General features: G+C 43.8%; 1 protein-coding gene across 1 annotated transcript in view; it reads left to right on the top strand.

The window, feature by feature from the left end:
• Nucleotides 1-5,041: 5,041 nt before the first annotated feature.
• The window catches only part of lap3 (leucine aminopeptidase 3), a 64,077-nt gene continuing 50,518 nt past the window's right edge, over nucleotides 5,042-18,600 (top strand). The window contains exon 1 of the mRNA XM_068037837.1: nucleotides 5,042-5,229. Coding sequence (XP_067893938.1) covers nucleotides 5,119-5,229 — 111 coding nt within the window. The 5' untranslated portion in view covers nucleotides 5,042-5,118. The remainder of the gene's footprint in view (nucleotides 5,230-18,600) is intronic.

The raw sequence follows: 18,600 nt of genomic DNA, 5'->3' as shown, positions 1-18,600 counted from the left end.
AATTTATTTAAGACCTAAATATTTATTAAGCTTGGGAGGAGGGAAGAAGTATTTGAGTTCCTGAGGATTCAAGAATTTGTCACAAACAGCTTTTTGGACAACTTATTGAAATAATTCATTAAATGAGTGCAGTTTTGGGAAGCAATCATTGAAAGAATTCATGAACTTATCAACCTTGCCTCTGATGATAATTTATTGAAAGTATTAATTATTCTACTTACTATGCCGACAGTTTAGGAAGGGAAAGTATTTATAGTAAAACTCTGAATTTATCAAGGAAAGCTGTTGGAATTGGAGTCAACACTTGGAGTAATTCATTTGAGCTCTGCTGTAAGATAAATGCCAGAATCCAGTTCTAAAAGTAACTGGCTTGAGCTAGCTTTAGACAAACAAAACATAACTCTTAAGATTCATTGCAAACTCATTTGTCCTTTTGTTATGAACGCTGGACTTAGTAGTATGGTTATGTTTTTTAAAAACTGTGATCTTAATGCAGCATAAAAAGAATTCGGAGGAGACATGTGACTTCACACCAAGTCTGCATGGAAACACGCATGGTCTTGATTCCCATGCAAACAAGGAACCAGATTAAAGACCCTTTTGAAAGCAGAATGCAAGGTTGTAACACTTGATGGACAATGGGTTTTGCTCTCCCAGATTCTTAGGTCATAAACAGGCAATGACCATCTCCAACAAGAGAGAATCTAACCACCTCCCCTTGACATTCAATGGTATAACCATTGCTGAAACCCCCACTATCAATATCCTAGGGGTAACCATTGACCAGAAACTGAACTGGAGCAGCCATATAAATACCATGGCTACAAGAGCAAGTCAGAGGCTCAGAATCCTGCGGCCAGTAACTCGCCTCCTGACTCCCCAAAGCCTGTCCACCATCTACAAGGGACAAGTCAGGAGTGTGATGGAATAATCTCCACTTGCCTGGATGGGTGCAGCTCCAACAATACTCAAGAAGCTTGACACCATCCAGGACAAAGCAACCCATCCACAAACATTCACTCCCTCCACCACCAGCGCACAGTGGCAGCAGTGTGTACCATCTACAAGATGCACTGCAGTAACGCACCAAGTCTCCTTAGACAGCACCTTCCAAACCCGCGACCTCTACCAACTAGAAGGACAAGGGCAGCAAATGCATGGGAACACCACCACCTGCAAGTTCCCCTCAAGTCACATACCATTCTGACTTGGAACTATATCACTGTTCCTTCACTGTTGCTGGGTCAAAATCCTGGAACTCCCTTCCTAACAGCACTGTGGGTGTACTTACCTCACATGGACTGCAGCAGTTCAAGAAGGCAGCTCACCACCACGTTCTCAACGGCAATTAGGGATGGGCAATAAATGCTGGCCTGACCAGCGACACTCACATCCCATGAATGAATAAATAAAAAAAAACAGGGAGCCAAGGGCTTTGAAAATGCCAATTCAATTTGCAATTGCAAACACTTGGACACAAAGGAAAGCCTAGGTGGTTTTGATATGGCCAGACTTATGGACCCTGAATATTGTAAAAGGAAAATGACTATAGACTTTTGATTCTGGATCATTTTAACAGGCTTTCCTAAGTCTAACAGGCTGTACTGAAGAAAAAAAGACATGAAGAAACCAGCAGGAGCTGCACAGCCTCAGAAGAGAGAAAGAGAAAACAACTGCCCTCAGAGAATTGATACAGTGAAAGGCTGCTGAGACTTGAATCCGATTCAAAAGTTGTGGTTTGTAGAGAATTTCTTATCAATGGTAGTCCAGGTTGAGTATGCTTGGAAGAAGTGAGTGAAGAGGACATTGGCTTTGTTAAGGACACTGGAAGATCCAACCCATTTCAACTGGGAGGAGTTTGGGCCTTTTAACTGCAAAGGTATTGTTCTGAGGAGAACACTGTGTAATGTATAAATGTGGTGTGGGGTTTTCAAATGTTTTAATAAGTTAATGGGAAATACCTTTCTCTGTAATTTAGTGTATTAGCTACCTACTAAATACAGTTTAGTTAATGTGAATTTTTAGTTTAGTTGTTATAGTAAAAGTCTTAAAACATGAAATTTTGTTTGTGTAATTCTTGAAATTGATCTGGGGAATTCATATCTCTTGTTTTAAAGTTAATGGTCTCTACTGAGGTTGTGACACCTTCCAAAAATTAATATTTGTTGAAGTCAGAATAATTTATTTGGTAGTTATTTCTCACAATGGTTGGATATATTTGGCAAATATTTATGCTGAAAATGTTTCCTTTTATGGATGAAATATTTACAATTAACTTGCTAAGAAAATTTTTAAATCATTGATCCGTGCCTTCTGGTTAACATTTTGCTCAAGATTAGTCCAGTGACTGACAAAGTGTGACAGAAGTATCACTGATGTTAATTTAAAAGTGGTTATTTCTAGACAGACTATTCATTGTTCTGGGAAAGGCGCATGGGAAAGGCATCCACTGCTATGTCCAGACTGGCCAGGAGAGTGTGGGAAAATGGCGCACTGACACGGAACACAAAAGTCCGAGTGTATCAAGCATGTGTCCTCAGTACCTTGCTCTATGGCAGCGAGGCCTGGACAACGTATGTCAGCCAAGAGCGACGTCTCAATTCATTCCAACTTTGCTGCCTCCGGAGAATACTTGGCATCAGGTGGCAGGACCGTATCTCCAACACAGAAGTCCTCGAGGCGGCCAACATCCCCAGCTTATACACACTACTGAGTCAGCGGCGCTTGAGATGGCTTGGCCACGTGAGCCGCATGGAAGATGGCAGGATCCCCAAAGACACATTGTACAGCGAGCTCGCCACTGGCATCAGACCCACCGGCCGTCCATGTCTCCGCTTTAAAGACGTCTGCAAACGTGACATGAAGTCCTGTGACATTGATCACAAGTCGTGGGAGTCAGTTGCCAGCGTTCGCCAGAGCTGGCGGGCAGCCATAAAGACGGGGCTAAAGTGTGGCGAGTCGAAGAGACTTAGCAGTTGGCAGGAAAAAAGACAGAAGCGCAACTGTGTAACAGCCCTGACAAACAAATTCTTCTGCAGCACCTGTGGAAGAGCCTGTCACTCTAGAATTGGCCTTTATAGCCACTCCAGGCGCTGCTCCACACACCATTGACCACCTCCAGGCGCTTACCCATTGTCTCTCGAGATAAGGAGGCCAAAGAAGATTCATTGTTCGAAAAGATGTAGCTGCAGAGATAGTGGAGGCACTGGTTATGATTTTCCAAAATTCCCTAGATTCTGGAACAGTCCCAGTGGATTAGCAGTTAACAAATGTAACACCTCTATTCAAGAAAGGAGGGAGTGTGAAAATAGAGAACGAGAGGCCAGTTAGCCTGACATCAGTCATTGGGAAAATGATGGAATCTATTAAGAAAGTCTTAACAAAGCACTTAGAAAATCACACTATGATCAGACAGAGTCTACATGGTTTTCCGAAAGGGAACCCGTGTTTGACAAATTTATTAGAGTTTTTTGAGCACTTAACTAATAGGGGAGAAAAAGGGGAGCCATACAATAAAGAGCCACACAAAAGGTTAATATGCAAGATAAGGGCTCATTGAGGGTAATATATTCACATGGATGGAGGATTGGGTAACAGACCGGAAGTAGAGGGTAGGAATAAATGGGGCATTTTCAAATTGGCAGGCTAGTGGAGTGCTGCAAGGATCAGTGCTGGGGATTCAGCTATTCACAATCTATATTAATGATGTAGGCAAAGAGACCAAGAGTAATGTACCCAAGTTTGTGACTGATACAAAGCTAGGTGGAAATACAAGCTGTGAGGAGGACACAAAGAGATATAGACAGGTTAAGTGACTGGGTAACAAGGTGGTAGATGGAGTATCATGTGGGGATGTGTGAGGTTATTCACTCTGGTAGTAAGAATAGTTTCTAAAAGGTGCAAAGCTTCTAAATCTTGATGTTCAGACTGATTTGGGTGTACACAGGACAAGGAACACAAAGTTAGCATGCAGGTACAGCAAACAATCAGGAAGGCAAATGGCATAATTGCCTTTATTGTAAAGGATTTGGAGTACAAGAAGGAAGTCCTGCTACAATTGTATAGGGCCTTGGTGAGACCACGCCTGTAGTAATCTGTACAGTTTTGGTCTCCATATTTAAAGAAAGATGATAGATTTGCCTTTGAGATAGTACAGCAAAGGTTCACTCGACTGGTTCCTAAGATGAGAGGGTATGCTATGATGAGAGTCTGAGTAAATAGGGTCTATATTCTCTGGAGTTTAGAAGAATGAAAGGTGATTTCATTGAAATATACAAGATTCTGAAGGGGCTTGATGAGGTAGACACTGAGAGGTTGTTTCCCAGCTGGGGATTCTAGAACTTGGGGGTACAATCTCAGGATAAGGGGTTAATCATATAGAACTTAAATGAGAAGAAATTTCTTCACTTAGAGTGCTGTGAATCTTTGGAATTGTCTATTCTGGAGTGTTGTTAATGCTCCATCATTGAGTCTATCCAAGGCTGTGATAGGTAGATTCTTGATCTCTCAGCAAATCAAGGGATATGGTGAACAGGTGGGAATGTGGTGTTCAGGCAGACTATCAGCCAAGATCATATTAAATGGCGGAGCAGGCTCAAGGGGCCGAATGGTCGACTCCTGCTTCTATTTCTTCCGTTCTTCTTGCAAAACCAACAACTCTATTTTGGAAATTAACATCTAATCGTTTGCAAAATTCCCGTATGAATAAACCGTCCCTTGATATAGGCATCATTTATAATAAGTTCGCAATAAAATCTATAATTCGAGTTGGAATCTGAAACAGTTTGTCTTATTGTTGCCGCACCCTGTTACGATCTGGGTCAAGTTTCACATTGGTTTCAGGCTGTTTCATGAAGACTGAAGGGCTGCAGCATTGCAGACAATACGCCATCAGGGGCGCTGTCCGGGGAGACGGACGCCTGCAGCATTGCAGACAGCTCGGGGCGCTGTCCCCGGAGGCTGCAGCATTGCAGACAGCTCGGGGCGCTGTCCCCGGAGGCTGCAGCATTGCAGACAGCTCGCCATGCGGGGCGCTGTATCGGGAGCCTGCAGTTTCCAGGCGCCCCTGATGCGCATGGAAGCTGTCGGCGGGTTAGTGTGGGACATTGGCTGTCGGATATGGTGCTCGGTGTTTGGAAGAAGTTGCCTCTTTGGTCCATCCTGAGGACGGGTCTGGCCAGGAACCTGCTCCGCTATACGCTGCTGTCCCGGCCCAGCAGCGGCTCCAAGGTCCAATATAACAATGACGGTCACTGTTGTGCGGTTCTGATTTATTGTTAATATTTATTGTTATTTGGACTTTAACCAATTCAGGATTAAAGGGGCGCGAGAATATTTTCATCTGGGCCGACAATCGAAGTCTATTAGACTGATACAGCACAGAAGGTCTTTCGGCCCATCGTGTCCGTGTTGGTTCCAATTCTCCTGCTCTTGCCTAAAGCCACATAATTTTTTCCCCTTCAAGCTTGGGTTTCATCAATAGAGGCATTGGGTACAAAAGCAGGGACGTTATGCTGAGCCTTTATAAAACTCAGGTTAGGACCCAACTGAAGTATTGCATTTAGTTCTGGTCACCATGACTTAGAAAGGATGTGAGGGCCCTTGAGAGGGTGCAGAGGAGAATTGCCAAAGTAAGTTCCAGGGATGGGGGATTTTAGTTACAAGGTTATGTTGAAAAAGCTGGTGTTCTCAGGGTAGCACAGGAGATTGAGGGGAGATTTAATAGGGGTGTACAAGATTATGACAGGCTTAGATAAGGTAGACAAGGAAAAACTTCCCGTTAACTGATAGTACAGGGACTAGGGGACATAGATTGAAGGTTTTGGGCAAGAGAATGTGGGGGGAATGTGAGGAAGAAATTTTTTACGCAGTGAATGGTAATGACCTGAAACTTGCTGCCCACGAGGGTGGTGGAAACGGAGACAGTGATTTCAAAAGGAAATTGGATGGGCACTTGAAATAAACTTGCATGGCTACAGGGATTGAGCAGGGGAGTGGGACTGACTAGATTGCTCTGTGGAAAGCTGGCATGGAGTTGATGGGCCGAATGGCCTCATCTGCTGTAAATGACCCTGACACTATTGAAAGTTGATTGAATCTGCTTCCACCACCCTTTCAGGTTGTGCATTCCAGATCGCAACAACTTGCTGCAGAAAAAAAAGTTTCCTCCTATTAGTTTTGGTTCTTTTGCCAATCACCTTAAATCTGTGTTCTCTGGTTACTGACCCTTCTGCCACTGGAAATAGTTTCTCTTTCCTTACTCTTTCTAAACCCTTCATGATTTTGAATACTTCTGTCAGGTCTCCTATTAAAAATTTTTCTCTGCACTCAAGTAAACAACCCCAGCTTCTCCAGGGGAGGTGGTGGTGTAGTGGTATGATCACTGGACTAGTAACCCAGAGACCCAGGGTATTACTCTGGGGACATGGGTGCGAATCCCACCACAGCAGAAGGTGGAATTTGAATTTAATTAATAAATCTGGAATTAAAAGCTATTCTAATGATGGCCATGAAACCATTGTCGATTGTTCTAAACCCATATGACGAATGTCCTTTAGGGAAGGAAAACTGCTGGTCTGGCCTACATGTGACTCCAGACCCACAGCAATGTGGTTGACTCTTACATGCCCTCTGAAATGGCCTAGCAAGCCACTTCGTTGTATCTAACCGCTATGAAGTCAATAAAAAGGAATGAAACCGGATGGACCACCCGGCATCGACCTAGGCACCGGAAACGACAATGACTGCAAAGTCCTCCTTACTAACATTTAGGGGCTTGTGCCAAAGTTGGGAGAGCTGTCCCACAGACTAGTCAAGCAACAGCCTGACATAGTCATACTCACGGAATCATACCTTACAGATAATGTCCCAGACATCACCATCCCCGGGTATGTCCTGTCCCACCGGCAGGACAGACCCAGCAGAGGTGGCGGGACGGTGGTATACAGTAGGGAGGGAATTGCCCTGGGAGTCCTCAACATCGACTCCGGACCCCATGAAGTCTCATGGCATCAGGTCAAACATGGGCAAGGAACCCTCCTGCTGATTGCCACCTACCGCCCTCCCTCAGCTGATGAGTCAGTACTCTTCCATGTTGAACACCACTTGGAGGAAGCACTGAGGGTGGCAAGGGCACAGAATGTACTCTGGGTGGGGGACTTCAATGTCCATCACCAAGAGTGTCTCGGTAGCACCACTACTGACCGAGCTGGCTGAGTCCTAAAGGACACAGCTGCTAGACTGGGTCTGCGGCAGGTGGTGAGGGAACCAACAAGAGGGAGAAACATACTTGACCTCGTCCTCACCAATCTGCCTGCTGCAGATGCATCTGTCCTTGACAGTATTGGTAGGAGTGACCACCGCACAGTCCTTGTGGAGACGAAGTCCCGCCTTCACATTGAGGATACGGTCCATCGTGTTGTGTGGCACTATAACCATGCTAAATGGGATAGATTTCGAACAAATCTAGCAACTCAAAACTGGGCATCCATGAGGCGCTGTGGGCCATCAGCAGCAGAAGAATTGTACTCAACCACAATCTGTAATCTCATGGCCCGGCATATCCCCCACTCTACCATTACCATCAAGCCAGGAGACCAACCCTGGTTCAATGAAGTGTGCAGGAGGGCATGCCAGAAGCAGCACCAGGCATACCTCAAAATAAGGTGTCAACCTGGTAAAGCTACAACAGAGGACTACTTGCGTGCCAAACTGCGTAAGCAGCATGTAATAGACAGAGCTAAGCGATCCCATAACCAACGGATCAGATCTAAGGTCTGCATTCCTGCAACATCCAGCCGTGAATGGTGGTGGACAATTAAATATCTAACTGGAGAAGGTGGCTCCACAAATATCCCCATCCTCAATGATGGGGGAGCCCAGCACATCAGTGCGAAAGATAAGGCAGAAGCATTTGCAACAATCTTCAGCCAGAAGTGCCGAGTTGATGATCCATCTCGGCCTCCTCCTGAAGTCCACAGCATCACAGATGCCAGACTTCAGCCAATTCGACTCACTCTGCGTGATATCAAGAAACGATTGAAGGCACTGGATACTGCAAAAGCTATGGACCCTGACAATGCTGCAGCAATATTACTGAAGACCTGTGCTCTAGAACTTGCCACGCCCCTAGTCAAGCTGTTCCAGTGCAGCTACAACAGTGGCGTCTACCCGGCAATGTGGAACATTGCCCAGGTATGTCCTGTACACAAAAAGCAGGACAAGTCCAACTCGGCCAATTACTGCCCCATCAGCCTATTCTCAATCACCAGTCAAGTGATGGAATGCGTCATCAACAGTGCCATCAAGCAGCACTTGCTTAGCAATAACCTGCTCACTGATGCTCAGTTTGGGTTCCGCCAGGGCCACTTAGCTCCTGACCTCATCACAGCCTTGGTTCAACATGGATAAAAGAGCTGAGCTCAAGAGGTGAGAGTGACTGCCCTTGACATCAAGGCAGCATTTGACCGAGTATGGCATCAAGGAGCCCTAGCAAAACTGACAATGGGAATCGGGGAAAACTCTCCGCTGTTTTGAGTCATACCTAACGCAAAGGAAGATGGTTGTGGTTGTTGGAGTTTGTTCATCTGAGCTCCAGGACATCACTGCAGGAGTTCCTCAGGGTAGTGTCCTAGGCCCAACCATCTTCAGCTGCTTTATCAATGACCTTCCTTCAATCATAAGGTCAGAAGTGGGGATGTTCGCTGATGATTTCACAATGTTCAGCACCATTTGCAACCCCTCAGATACTGAAGCAGTCCGTGTAATAATGCAGCAAGACCTGGACAATATCCAGGCTTGGACTGATAAGTGGCAAATAACATTCACGCCACACAAGTGCCAGGCAATGGCCGTTTCCAACAAGAGAGAATCTAACCATCTCTCCTTGACATTCAATGGCATTACCATCGCTGAATCCCCCACTATCAACAACCTAGGGGCGACCATTGAGCAGAAACTGAACTGGAGTAGCCATATAAATACCATGGCTACAAGAGCAGGTCAAAGGCTAGGAATCCTGCTGCGAGTAACTCACCTCCTGACTCTCCAAAGCCTGTCCACCATCTACAAGGCACAAGTCAGGAGTGTGATGGAATACTCTGCACTTGCCTGGACGGGTGCAGCTCCAACAACACTCAAGAACCTCAACATCATCCTGGATAAAACAGCCCGCTTGATTGGAACCCCATCCTCAAACATTCACTCCCTTCACCACCGAAACATAGTGGCAGCAGTGTGTACCATCTACAAGATGCACTGCAGCAACGTACCAAGGCTACTTCGACAGCACCTTCCAAACCCGCGACTTCTACCGACTAGAAGGACAAGGGTAGCAAATGCATGGGACCACCGCCACCTGCAAGTTTCCCTTCAAGTCACACACCATCCTGGCTTGGAATTATATCGCCGTTCCTTCACTGTTGCTGGGTCAAAATCCTGGAATTCCCTTCCTATTCATTCATGGGATGTGGCCGTCGCTGACTAGGCCAGCATTTATTGCCCATCCCTAATTGTCCTTGAGAAGGTGGTGAGCTGCCTTCTTGAACCGCTGCAGTCCATGTGGTGTAAGTACCACATAATAGACCTATGAACAAAATTATAGCCCATGAGATTAACGGGTCAGTGCTTTTGTACTTTATTAATAAAGCCAATAATCTCATATGCCGCTTTAACTGCATTCTCAACCTGTTCTGCCACCTTTAAAGATTTGTATACTTCCACCACCAGGGCTCTGTTCCAGCATCCCCTTTAACGTACGCCATTTAGTTCATATTTCCTCTCCTAATTCTTCCTACCAGAATATATCACTATACACCTCACTGCATCAAATTTCATTTGCCCTGTCCCTGCCCATTTCACCAGTCTATGACCTGAAGCTTCTTACTATCCTCATTGTTGACTACATTTCTGAGCTTCATGGCATCTGCAAACTTTGAAATTATACCCTGTAAATCCAGGTTATTAATATCACAACAGCAGTGATCACATTGACCCCTGGGGAACACCTCTGTACACTTTCCTGCAGTCTGAAGAATAGCTGTGCACCACTTCTGTCTGCATTCTGTCCCTTCGACAATTTTATATCCATGCTGCCACTAACCCTTTAATCACATGGGCTATAATTTTGTTCGTAGGTCTATTATGTGGTACTTCATCAAATATCTTTTGAAAGTCCATATACACAACATCAACTCATTGAGTTCTTTGATGTAGTAATGGAGAGAATTAATCAGGTTAATCAAACCTGGTTTGCCTTTATCAATTCCAAGCTGACTTCATTATTAGCCCATATGTTTATAGGAACATAAGAACAGGAGTACGCCATTAAGCCCCTGAAGACTGTTCTGCCATTCAATATATCATGGATAATATGTGATCTAATTCCATATACTCGCTTTTATTCCATATCACTTAATACCTGTGATTAACAAAAATCTACCAATCTCATATTTAAAATTAACAGTTGATCTATCGTCAGTTGTTGCTTGTGGAAGAGAGACTTAAACTTCTACCACCTTTGTATGTAGAAGTGTTTCCTAATTTCACTCCTGAAAGGTCTAACTTTAATTTTGAGGCTATGCCTCCTAGTGCTAGACTCGCCAACCAGCGAAAAGAGTTTTTCTCTCTCTACCCTATCTGTTCCCCTTAATAACTTAAATTTTGATCCAAGCACCCCTTAACTTTCTCAATTCCAGGGAATACAACACTAGTTTGTGTAATATCTCCATAATAAATCCAGGTATTTTTCTGGGAAATTTATGCTGCACTCTGTCCAAAGCCAATATATCCTTGCTGAGGTGTGGTGCCCGGAACTACTTACAGTACTCCAGGTGTGGTCACAGAAGGTCACATAGCCACCTGGCCCACTGTCTCTGTGCCGGCCAAAAAAAGAGCTCTCTTTCAGAGCAGCTCAGTTCGTCCCTGTCCCCCTTCTTTTCCCCATAACCCTGCAATGTTTTCCTCTTAAAAGGGAATCGGATAGTTATCTTGAAAGCCATGATTGAATCTGCCTCCACCACGCTCTCAGGCAGTGCATTCCAGATTCTACCCACTCATTGCATAAAGTTTATCTTCATGTTACCTTTCCTTCTTTTGCCAGTCTCCTTCAATCAGTGTCCTCTGGTTCTCGACTCTTCCAGTGGGATCAGTTTTTCCCTATCTACTCTGTCCAGATCCCTCATCATTTTGAACATCTTTATCAAACTTCTTCTCAACCTTCTCTTCTTTAAGGAGAACAGCCCCAGATTCTCCAATCTATCCACATAACTGAAGTCTCATCCTCGGAACCATTCTCATAAATCTTTTCTTCACCCTCTCCAATGCTGTCACACCCTTCCTAAAGTGTGGTGCCCAGAATTGGACACACAGTTCCAGTTCAGGCTGAACCAGTGCTTTATTAAAGAGTCATAGAATGGTTACAGCACAGCACAGAAGGAGGCTATTCTGCCTGCTGTGTCTGTGCTGGCTCTTTGCAAGAGCAACTCACCTCGTTCCACTCACTCGCTTTTTCCCCATAGCCCTGCAAATTTTTCGCTGCAGATAATTATCCAATTCTCCTTTAACAAGCCACGATTGAATCTGCGTCCACCATGATCTGAGGCCATGCATTCCAAATACTAACCACGTGCCACGCAAAGAGTTTTTCCTCATGTCGCCATTGCTTCTTTTGCCAATCACTTTAAATCGGTGTCCTTGGGTTTGATCCTTCCGCCAATAGGAACAGTTTCTCCCCATCTACTCTGTCCAGAATCCTCATGATTTTCAACACCTCTATCAAATTTCCTCTTAATCTTCTATTCTTCAAGGAGAACAGTCCGAGCTTCTCCAGTCTATCCACATAACTTAAGTTCCTCATCCCTGGAACCATTCTTGCGAATCTTTTCTGCACACTGTCTAATGCCTTCACGTCCTTTCTAAAGTGTCGTGCCCAGAACTGAACACAATACTCTAGTTGAGGTTGAACCAGGATTTTATACATGTTGAGCATAACTTCCTTGCTTTTATGCTCTATTTGTGCCCCTATTTCTGAAGCCCAGGATCCCATATGCTTTATTAACTGCTTTCTCAACCTGCCATGCTACATTTGTGCAGATATACCCCAGGTCCCTCTGCTCCTGCACCCTCTTTAGAATTGTAGCCTTTATTTTATATTGCCTCTCCTCATTCCGTTGACCAAAATGAATCATTTCACACTTCTTTGCATTAGATTTTATCTGCCACTTGTCCGCCCATTCCACCAGTCTGTCTATGTCCTCCTCAGGTTTATCACTATCCTCAAGAGTTCACAATACTTCCAAGTTTTGTGTCATCTGCAAATTTTGAAATTGTGCCCTGCATAGATCAAGAAAGGCAGGGGTCCTAATATCGACTGCTGGGGTACCCCACTGTATACCTTTCTCCAGTACAATAAACTACCATTCACTACTTGGTTTCCTGTCACTTGGCCAATTTCCTATCCAGTCTGCCACTGTCCCTTTTATTCCATTGACTTCAACTTTGCTGACAAATCTGCTATGTAGCACCTTATCAAACACTTTGTGGTAGGAAAGCTTTTAGAAACAATCTAGGACAAAATTAACAGTCTGTTGGACAAATGTGGATTAATAAAGGAAAATCAGCATGGATTTGTTAAGGGCAAATTGTGTTTAACTAACTTGGAAGTCCATGTCCACCACATCAACTGCATTACCCGCATCAACTCTCTGTTACCTCATGAAAAAACTCAATCAAGTTAGTTAAACACAATTTGCCATTAACAACTCTGTGCTGGCTTTCCTTTATTAATCCACATTTGTCCAAGTGACTGTATATTTTGTCCTAGATTATTGTTTCTAAAAGCCTTCCCACCACAAAGTTAAACTGACTGGCCTGTAATTGCTGGATTTATCCTTCCACCCTTATTTTGAACAAAGACATGACATTTGCAATTATTCAGTACTCTGGCACCACCCTATATTTAAGGAGGATTGGAAGATTCTGGTCTCCACAGTTTCCACCCTCACTTCCCTCACTATCCTCGATGCATCTGATTCAGTCATGGGCTGACATCGATTTTAAGTACAGCCAGCCTTTCTAATACCTCTTTGTCAATTTTTAGTCTATCCATTATCTCAACTACCTCCTCTTCACTATGACTTGGGCAGCATCTTCTTCTTTGGTAAAGACAGATACAAAGTAGTCATGAACTCTGCCTCCATGCATAAATCCCCTATTTGGTCCTACTCCTCCTTTTACCATCTTTTTACTGTTTAGGCTTTTGCATTCCCTTTTATGTTGGCTGCCAGTCTCTTTTCATACTCTCTGTTTGCTGCTCTCATTTACATTTTTCATTTGCTGTCTGAACTTTCTATGTTCAGCTTGGTTCTCATATGTATTATCATCCTGATAACTGTCATACGCACCCTTTTTCTGCTTCATCTTACTCTCTTATCTCTTTCGTCATCCAGGGAACTCTATCTTTCCCATCTCTGTACCTGAACTATCTCCTCTTTAAAGGCAGCCCATTGTTCAAATTACAGTTTTGCCTGCCTGTTCTTCCTCACAGTCAACTACACAGTCAATTTTTGTATCATCTGCAAACTTCAGTTGGAGCATTCAAGAGGGAATTGGATGGTTGTGTGAGAAAGAAGAATGTGCAGGGTTCTGGGGAGAAGGCAGGGGAATGGAACTGAGGGAATTTTTCTTTCAGAGAGCCAGTGCGGACATGATGGGCTGAATAGCTGCCTTCTGCACTGTAATGATTCTGTGATTCTTAAACATGCTCCCTACATTTAAATCTAAATCGTTGATATGTACCACAAACAGCAAGGGACCTAGTCCTGAGCCCTGCAGAACCTCACTGGAAACAGCCTTCCAGTCCCAAAAACACGTGTCAATCTTTACCCTTTGCTTCCTGCCACTGAGCCAATATTGGATCCACCTTGCCATTTTCCCTTGGATCCCATGGGCTTTTACTTTTCTGACCAGTCTGCCATGTGGGGCCTTGATATTTTTTGCATCAAACGTTCTACCCTCATTGATCCTCCTTGTTACTACCTCAAGTTAGTCAGACACTACATTCCTTTAACAATTCCCAGTTGACTGCCCTTGTTTAATCCATGCCTTTCTAAATGAAATACTGTCCTTGGGCCAGAGAGGATTGGGAAAGGATGATCAGAGCCTCCGCTATTTTCTCCCTTGCTTCTCTGAGCAGGCTGGGGTGCATTTCATTTGGGCCTTGGAATTTACCTACTTTCAAAGATGTTAGACTTTTAATAATTCCTCTTTTACTATGTTTGTTCCATCCAATATTTAACGCTCCTCCTAAACTGCAATATTTGTATCTTTCCCCCACTTTGAAAACAGATGCAAAGTATTTAAGAACCATGTCCATGTCGTCCACCTTTACACAGGTTATCTCTTTAGTCTCTAAAAGGTCCTACTCTTAGTTATCCTCTGGTTCTTTATGTATTCATACAACATCTTTGGGTTTTCCTTGATTTTGCTTGCCAATATTTTTTCATGCCCTCCCTTTGCTTTCCTAGTTCCCTTTTTAATTTCACCCTGCACTTTCTATACTCCTGTTGGTTTTCTGCCATATTGAGCTCTCGGTATCTGACGTGAGCTTCCCTTTTTGGCCTTCTCTTACCCTGGATATCAAGGGGACCCTAGATTTGGGACTCCCAGCACTTTTCTTTGTGTGAACATATTTGTTCTGGGCCCTCGCTTTCTCCTTGAATGCCTCCCACTGCTCTGACACTGATTTACCTTCAAGTAACTGTTTTTAGCCCACTTTTGCTAAATTAACTCAGCAAAGGCATGGTAGCAGAGTAGTTATGTTACTGAACTAGTAATCTAGTGGCCTGGACTAATGCTCCAGGGACATGAATTCAGAGCCCACCAAGGCAGCTGTGGAATTTAAATTCAATTAATTAAGTAAGTCTCAGATAAAAAGTTAGATTAGTAATGGTTGACCAAGAAGCTACCGGATTGTCCTAAAAACCCATCTGATTCACTCATATCCTTTAGGGAAGGAAATCTCATTCTTACCTGGTCAATGTCCCAAACTCCTCCAGCACTATCCCTGAGTATGACCTTGTCCACCGGTAGAACAGACCCACCGAGGTGGTGGCACAGTGGTATACAGTCGAGAGGGAGTGGCCTTGGGAGTCCTCAACATGGACTCCAGACCCCATGAAGTTTCCTGGCATCAGGTCAAACAAGGGCAAGGAAACTCATCAGTTGAGAAAGGGTGGGAGGTGACAATCAGAAGGCAGTTTCCTTGCCCTTGTTTGACACCTCTGCATGGAGAACACTACTTGGAAGAAGAACAGAGGGGAACAAAGTCACAGAATATACTCTGGGTGGGTGACTTCAATGTCCATCACTGAGAATGGCTCGATAGCACCACTACCGATCGAGCTTGCCGAGTCCTGAAGAAATTTCTTCTCATCTCAGGCCTGAATGATCAGTCCCTTATCCTGAGACTATACTCCCATGTTCTAGATTCCTCAGCCAGGGGAAACAACCTCTCAGTGTCTACCCTGTCAAGCCCCTTCAGAATCTTCTTTGTTCAATGAGATCACCTCTCTTTCTTCGAAACTCCAGAGATCATAGACACAATTTACTCAGCCTCTCATTGTAAGACAACCCTCTTGTCCCAGGAACTAATCTAGTGAACCTTTGCTGTACCGCTTCTAATATGAGTATATTGTTCCTTAGATATGGAGACCAAAACTGTGTATAGTACTCTAGGTGTGGTTTCACCAAAGCACTGTACAATTGTAGCAAGACCTCTTTATTTTTGTACTCCAATCCCCTGGCAATAAAGACCAACATGCCATTTGCCTTCCTAATTGCTTGCTGTACCTGCATGCTAATTTCCTGTGTTCCTTGTGTAAGTACACCCAAGTCCCTCTGAACACCAACGTTTACATGTGTCACGCCTTTTAAAAAATATTCTGCTTTTCTATTCTTCATCCCAAAGTGAATAACCTCACACTTTCCCACATTATGCTCCATCTGCCACCTTGTTTCTCTCTTACTTAGCCTGTCTTTATCTCTTCATAGCCTTTTTGTGTCCTCCTCACAGCTTACATTCCTACCTAGATTTGTATCGTCAGCAGACTTCGGAAAAAATATTTTCGGTTTCTTTGTCTAAGTCATTAATATAGATTGTAAATAGCCGAGACCCCAGCACTGATCCTTGAGGCACTCCACTAGTTACAGCCTGCCAACTTGAAAATGCTCCGTTTATCCCTACTCTTTGCTTCCTGTCTGTTAACCAATCCTCTATCCATGCTAACATATTACCCCCAACTCCATGAGCCTTTAGCTTGCGTATTAACCTTTTGTGAGGCATCTTATTGAATACCTTTTGGAAATCCATGTATACTACATCTGCTGGTTTCCCTTTGTCTACCCTACTAGTTACAGCCTCAAAAAACACTAATAAATTTGTCAAACACGATTTCCCTTTATTAAAACCATGTCGACTTTGTTTGCTCATATTAAGATTTTCTAAGTGCATTGTTAAGACTTCCTTAATAGATTCCAGCACTTTCTTGACAACTGATGTCAGGCTAACTGGCCTGTAGTTCCCTGTTTTCTCTCTCCCTCATTTCTTGAATAGTGGTGTTACATTTGCTAACTTCCAAGCCGCTAGGACCGTTCTACAATCTAGGGAATTTTGGAGAATCATAACCAGTGCATCCACTATCTCTGCAGCTACTTCTTTTAGAACCTTCTGATAACCATCCCATCCAACTGCCCATCTGATCCTGATGTATAAGATAACTTCGTCCAGCTGGTCAGTGCTATCTCATGCATGGAAATCCTGGGATCCTGTTTGGTAGAGTGAGACAGGAAATGCTTTAATCTACAATATGTGTGCCATGAAAAAGTCCTCCCTCCATTGGTGGCTTTACTGATATATTGAAGGTATCACAAATAGGTCTGATCCTTAGCTCATTCATCCAGATGTAAACAGTGGTTATTAGATAGTGGTAGAAGCAGGAACTCCGTTGGATGAGGTGTTAAACGAAAGCCCCAAATTCCTTGTCAGGTGGATGTAAAAGATCCCATGGCTCGATTCAAAGAAGGGAGGGGAGTTTTCCCTTGTCCTGGCCAATATTTATCCCTCAATCAACACCTAAAACGGATTATCTGGTCATTAACCCAGTACTGGTTGTGGGAGCTTGCTGTGTGCAGTGTTGGCTTCTGTGTTTCCTGCATTACAACAGTGCTGAAACATTTTTGGAAAAAATGTACTGTGCGATGTTCTGAAGTTGTAAAAGGTGCAATATAAATGCAAGTCTATCTCTTGCTATTTTTTTCCTTTCTTTGCTCAGATGCTGATTGTAGCATCCTCTCTGCCACTTTAGCTTTGATCAGTTCACTGGCAGAGACCTTTCTGGTTTCCAGGACTGTGTACCACAGGTGTATTTACCCACTGAAACATCAGGGAAACTCATAGAAAACACAGGATGCAATACTCAAATAAAAAGTATTTCAGCAGCTTATTACACAATCTCTTTTGATAATCCTTCATGATGTGAACACTCAATTGTGGAATTATGGAAACTTGCTTGAAGTGGACTGTTCCTGCTCCATGTCAAGGAGATGCCCAATTAAAATGACAGCTAGCTGGGAATAGTGAAGAACATTGTGTTCTGGCATCATTTGATTCTCATCTTCATATTTAAATCCCTCTAGCCTCCAGCCTAGAACCCTCCAAGAGCTCTGTTCCTCCAACTCTGGCCTCTGGTGCATCACCGCTTGTTCACTTCACCATTGGTGGCTGTGCCTTCAGCTGCCTAGGTCCTAAGCTCTGGAATTCTCTCCCTAAAACACTGCCTCTCCCCTTCTTTCTCTTTTTAGATACTTCTTAGATAGGGCTTTAACTAATAAGAGGGAAGGCGGGTTCAGGTAAGGGTAAATCTATAAACCTGAAGAGAAAAAAGTTGTGTAAGTGGTGGTTTGGGTAAAATCAAGCAGATTATGTGGAAAGGACAGAGATATTAACAAAAGTAATAGGGCATTAAGGAACAAGACCACATCAGGGAAAAATAGTAAATAGGTAAAATTAAAGGTGCTTTATATGAATGCACAAAACATTCATAAGATAGATAATTTCCTAGGCCCAGCATCTTCAGCTGCTTTATCAATGACCTCTCCACGATAAGGTCAGAATTGAGTACGTTCGCTGATGATTACGTAGTGTTCCGTACCACTCTCAACTCCTCAGATACTGAAGCTGTCCATGTCCGCATGCAGCAAAACCTGGACAATGTTCAGGCTTGGGCTGATAAGTGGCAAGTAATAATTGTGCCACACAAGTGACAGGCAATGACCATCTCCAACAAGAGAGAATCTAACCATCTCCCCTTGATGTTCAACGGTAGTATCGTCACTGAATTCCCCACTATCAACATCTTGGGGGTTATCATTGACCAGACACTTAACTGTATGAACTATATAAATACTGTGGCTACAAGAGCATGTCAGAGGCTGGGAATTCTGTGGCAAGTGACTCATTTCCTGACTCCCCAAAGCCTATCCATGATCTACAAGGCACAAGTTAGGAGTGTGATGGAATACTTTCCCCTTGCCTGGAAGAGTGTA

This window comes from Heterodontus francisci, chromosome 1 (assembly GCF_036365525.1).
Source record: "Heterodontus francisci isolate sHetFra1 chromosome 1, sHetFra1.hap1, whole genome shotgun sequence".
NCBI lineage: Eukaryota > Metazoa > Chordata > Chondrichthyes > Heterodontiformes > Heterodontidae > Heterodontus > Heterodontus francisci.
Note: the sequence above shows the minus strand (reverse complement) of the source record. Positions and strands in the feature narration are given on the sequence as shown.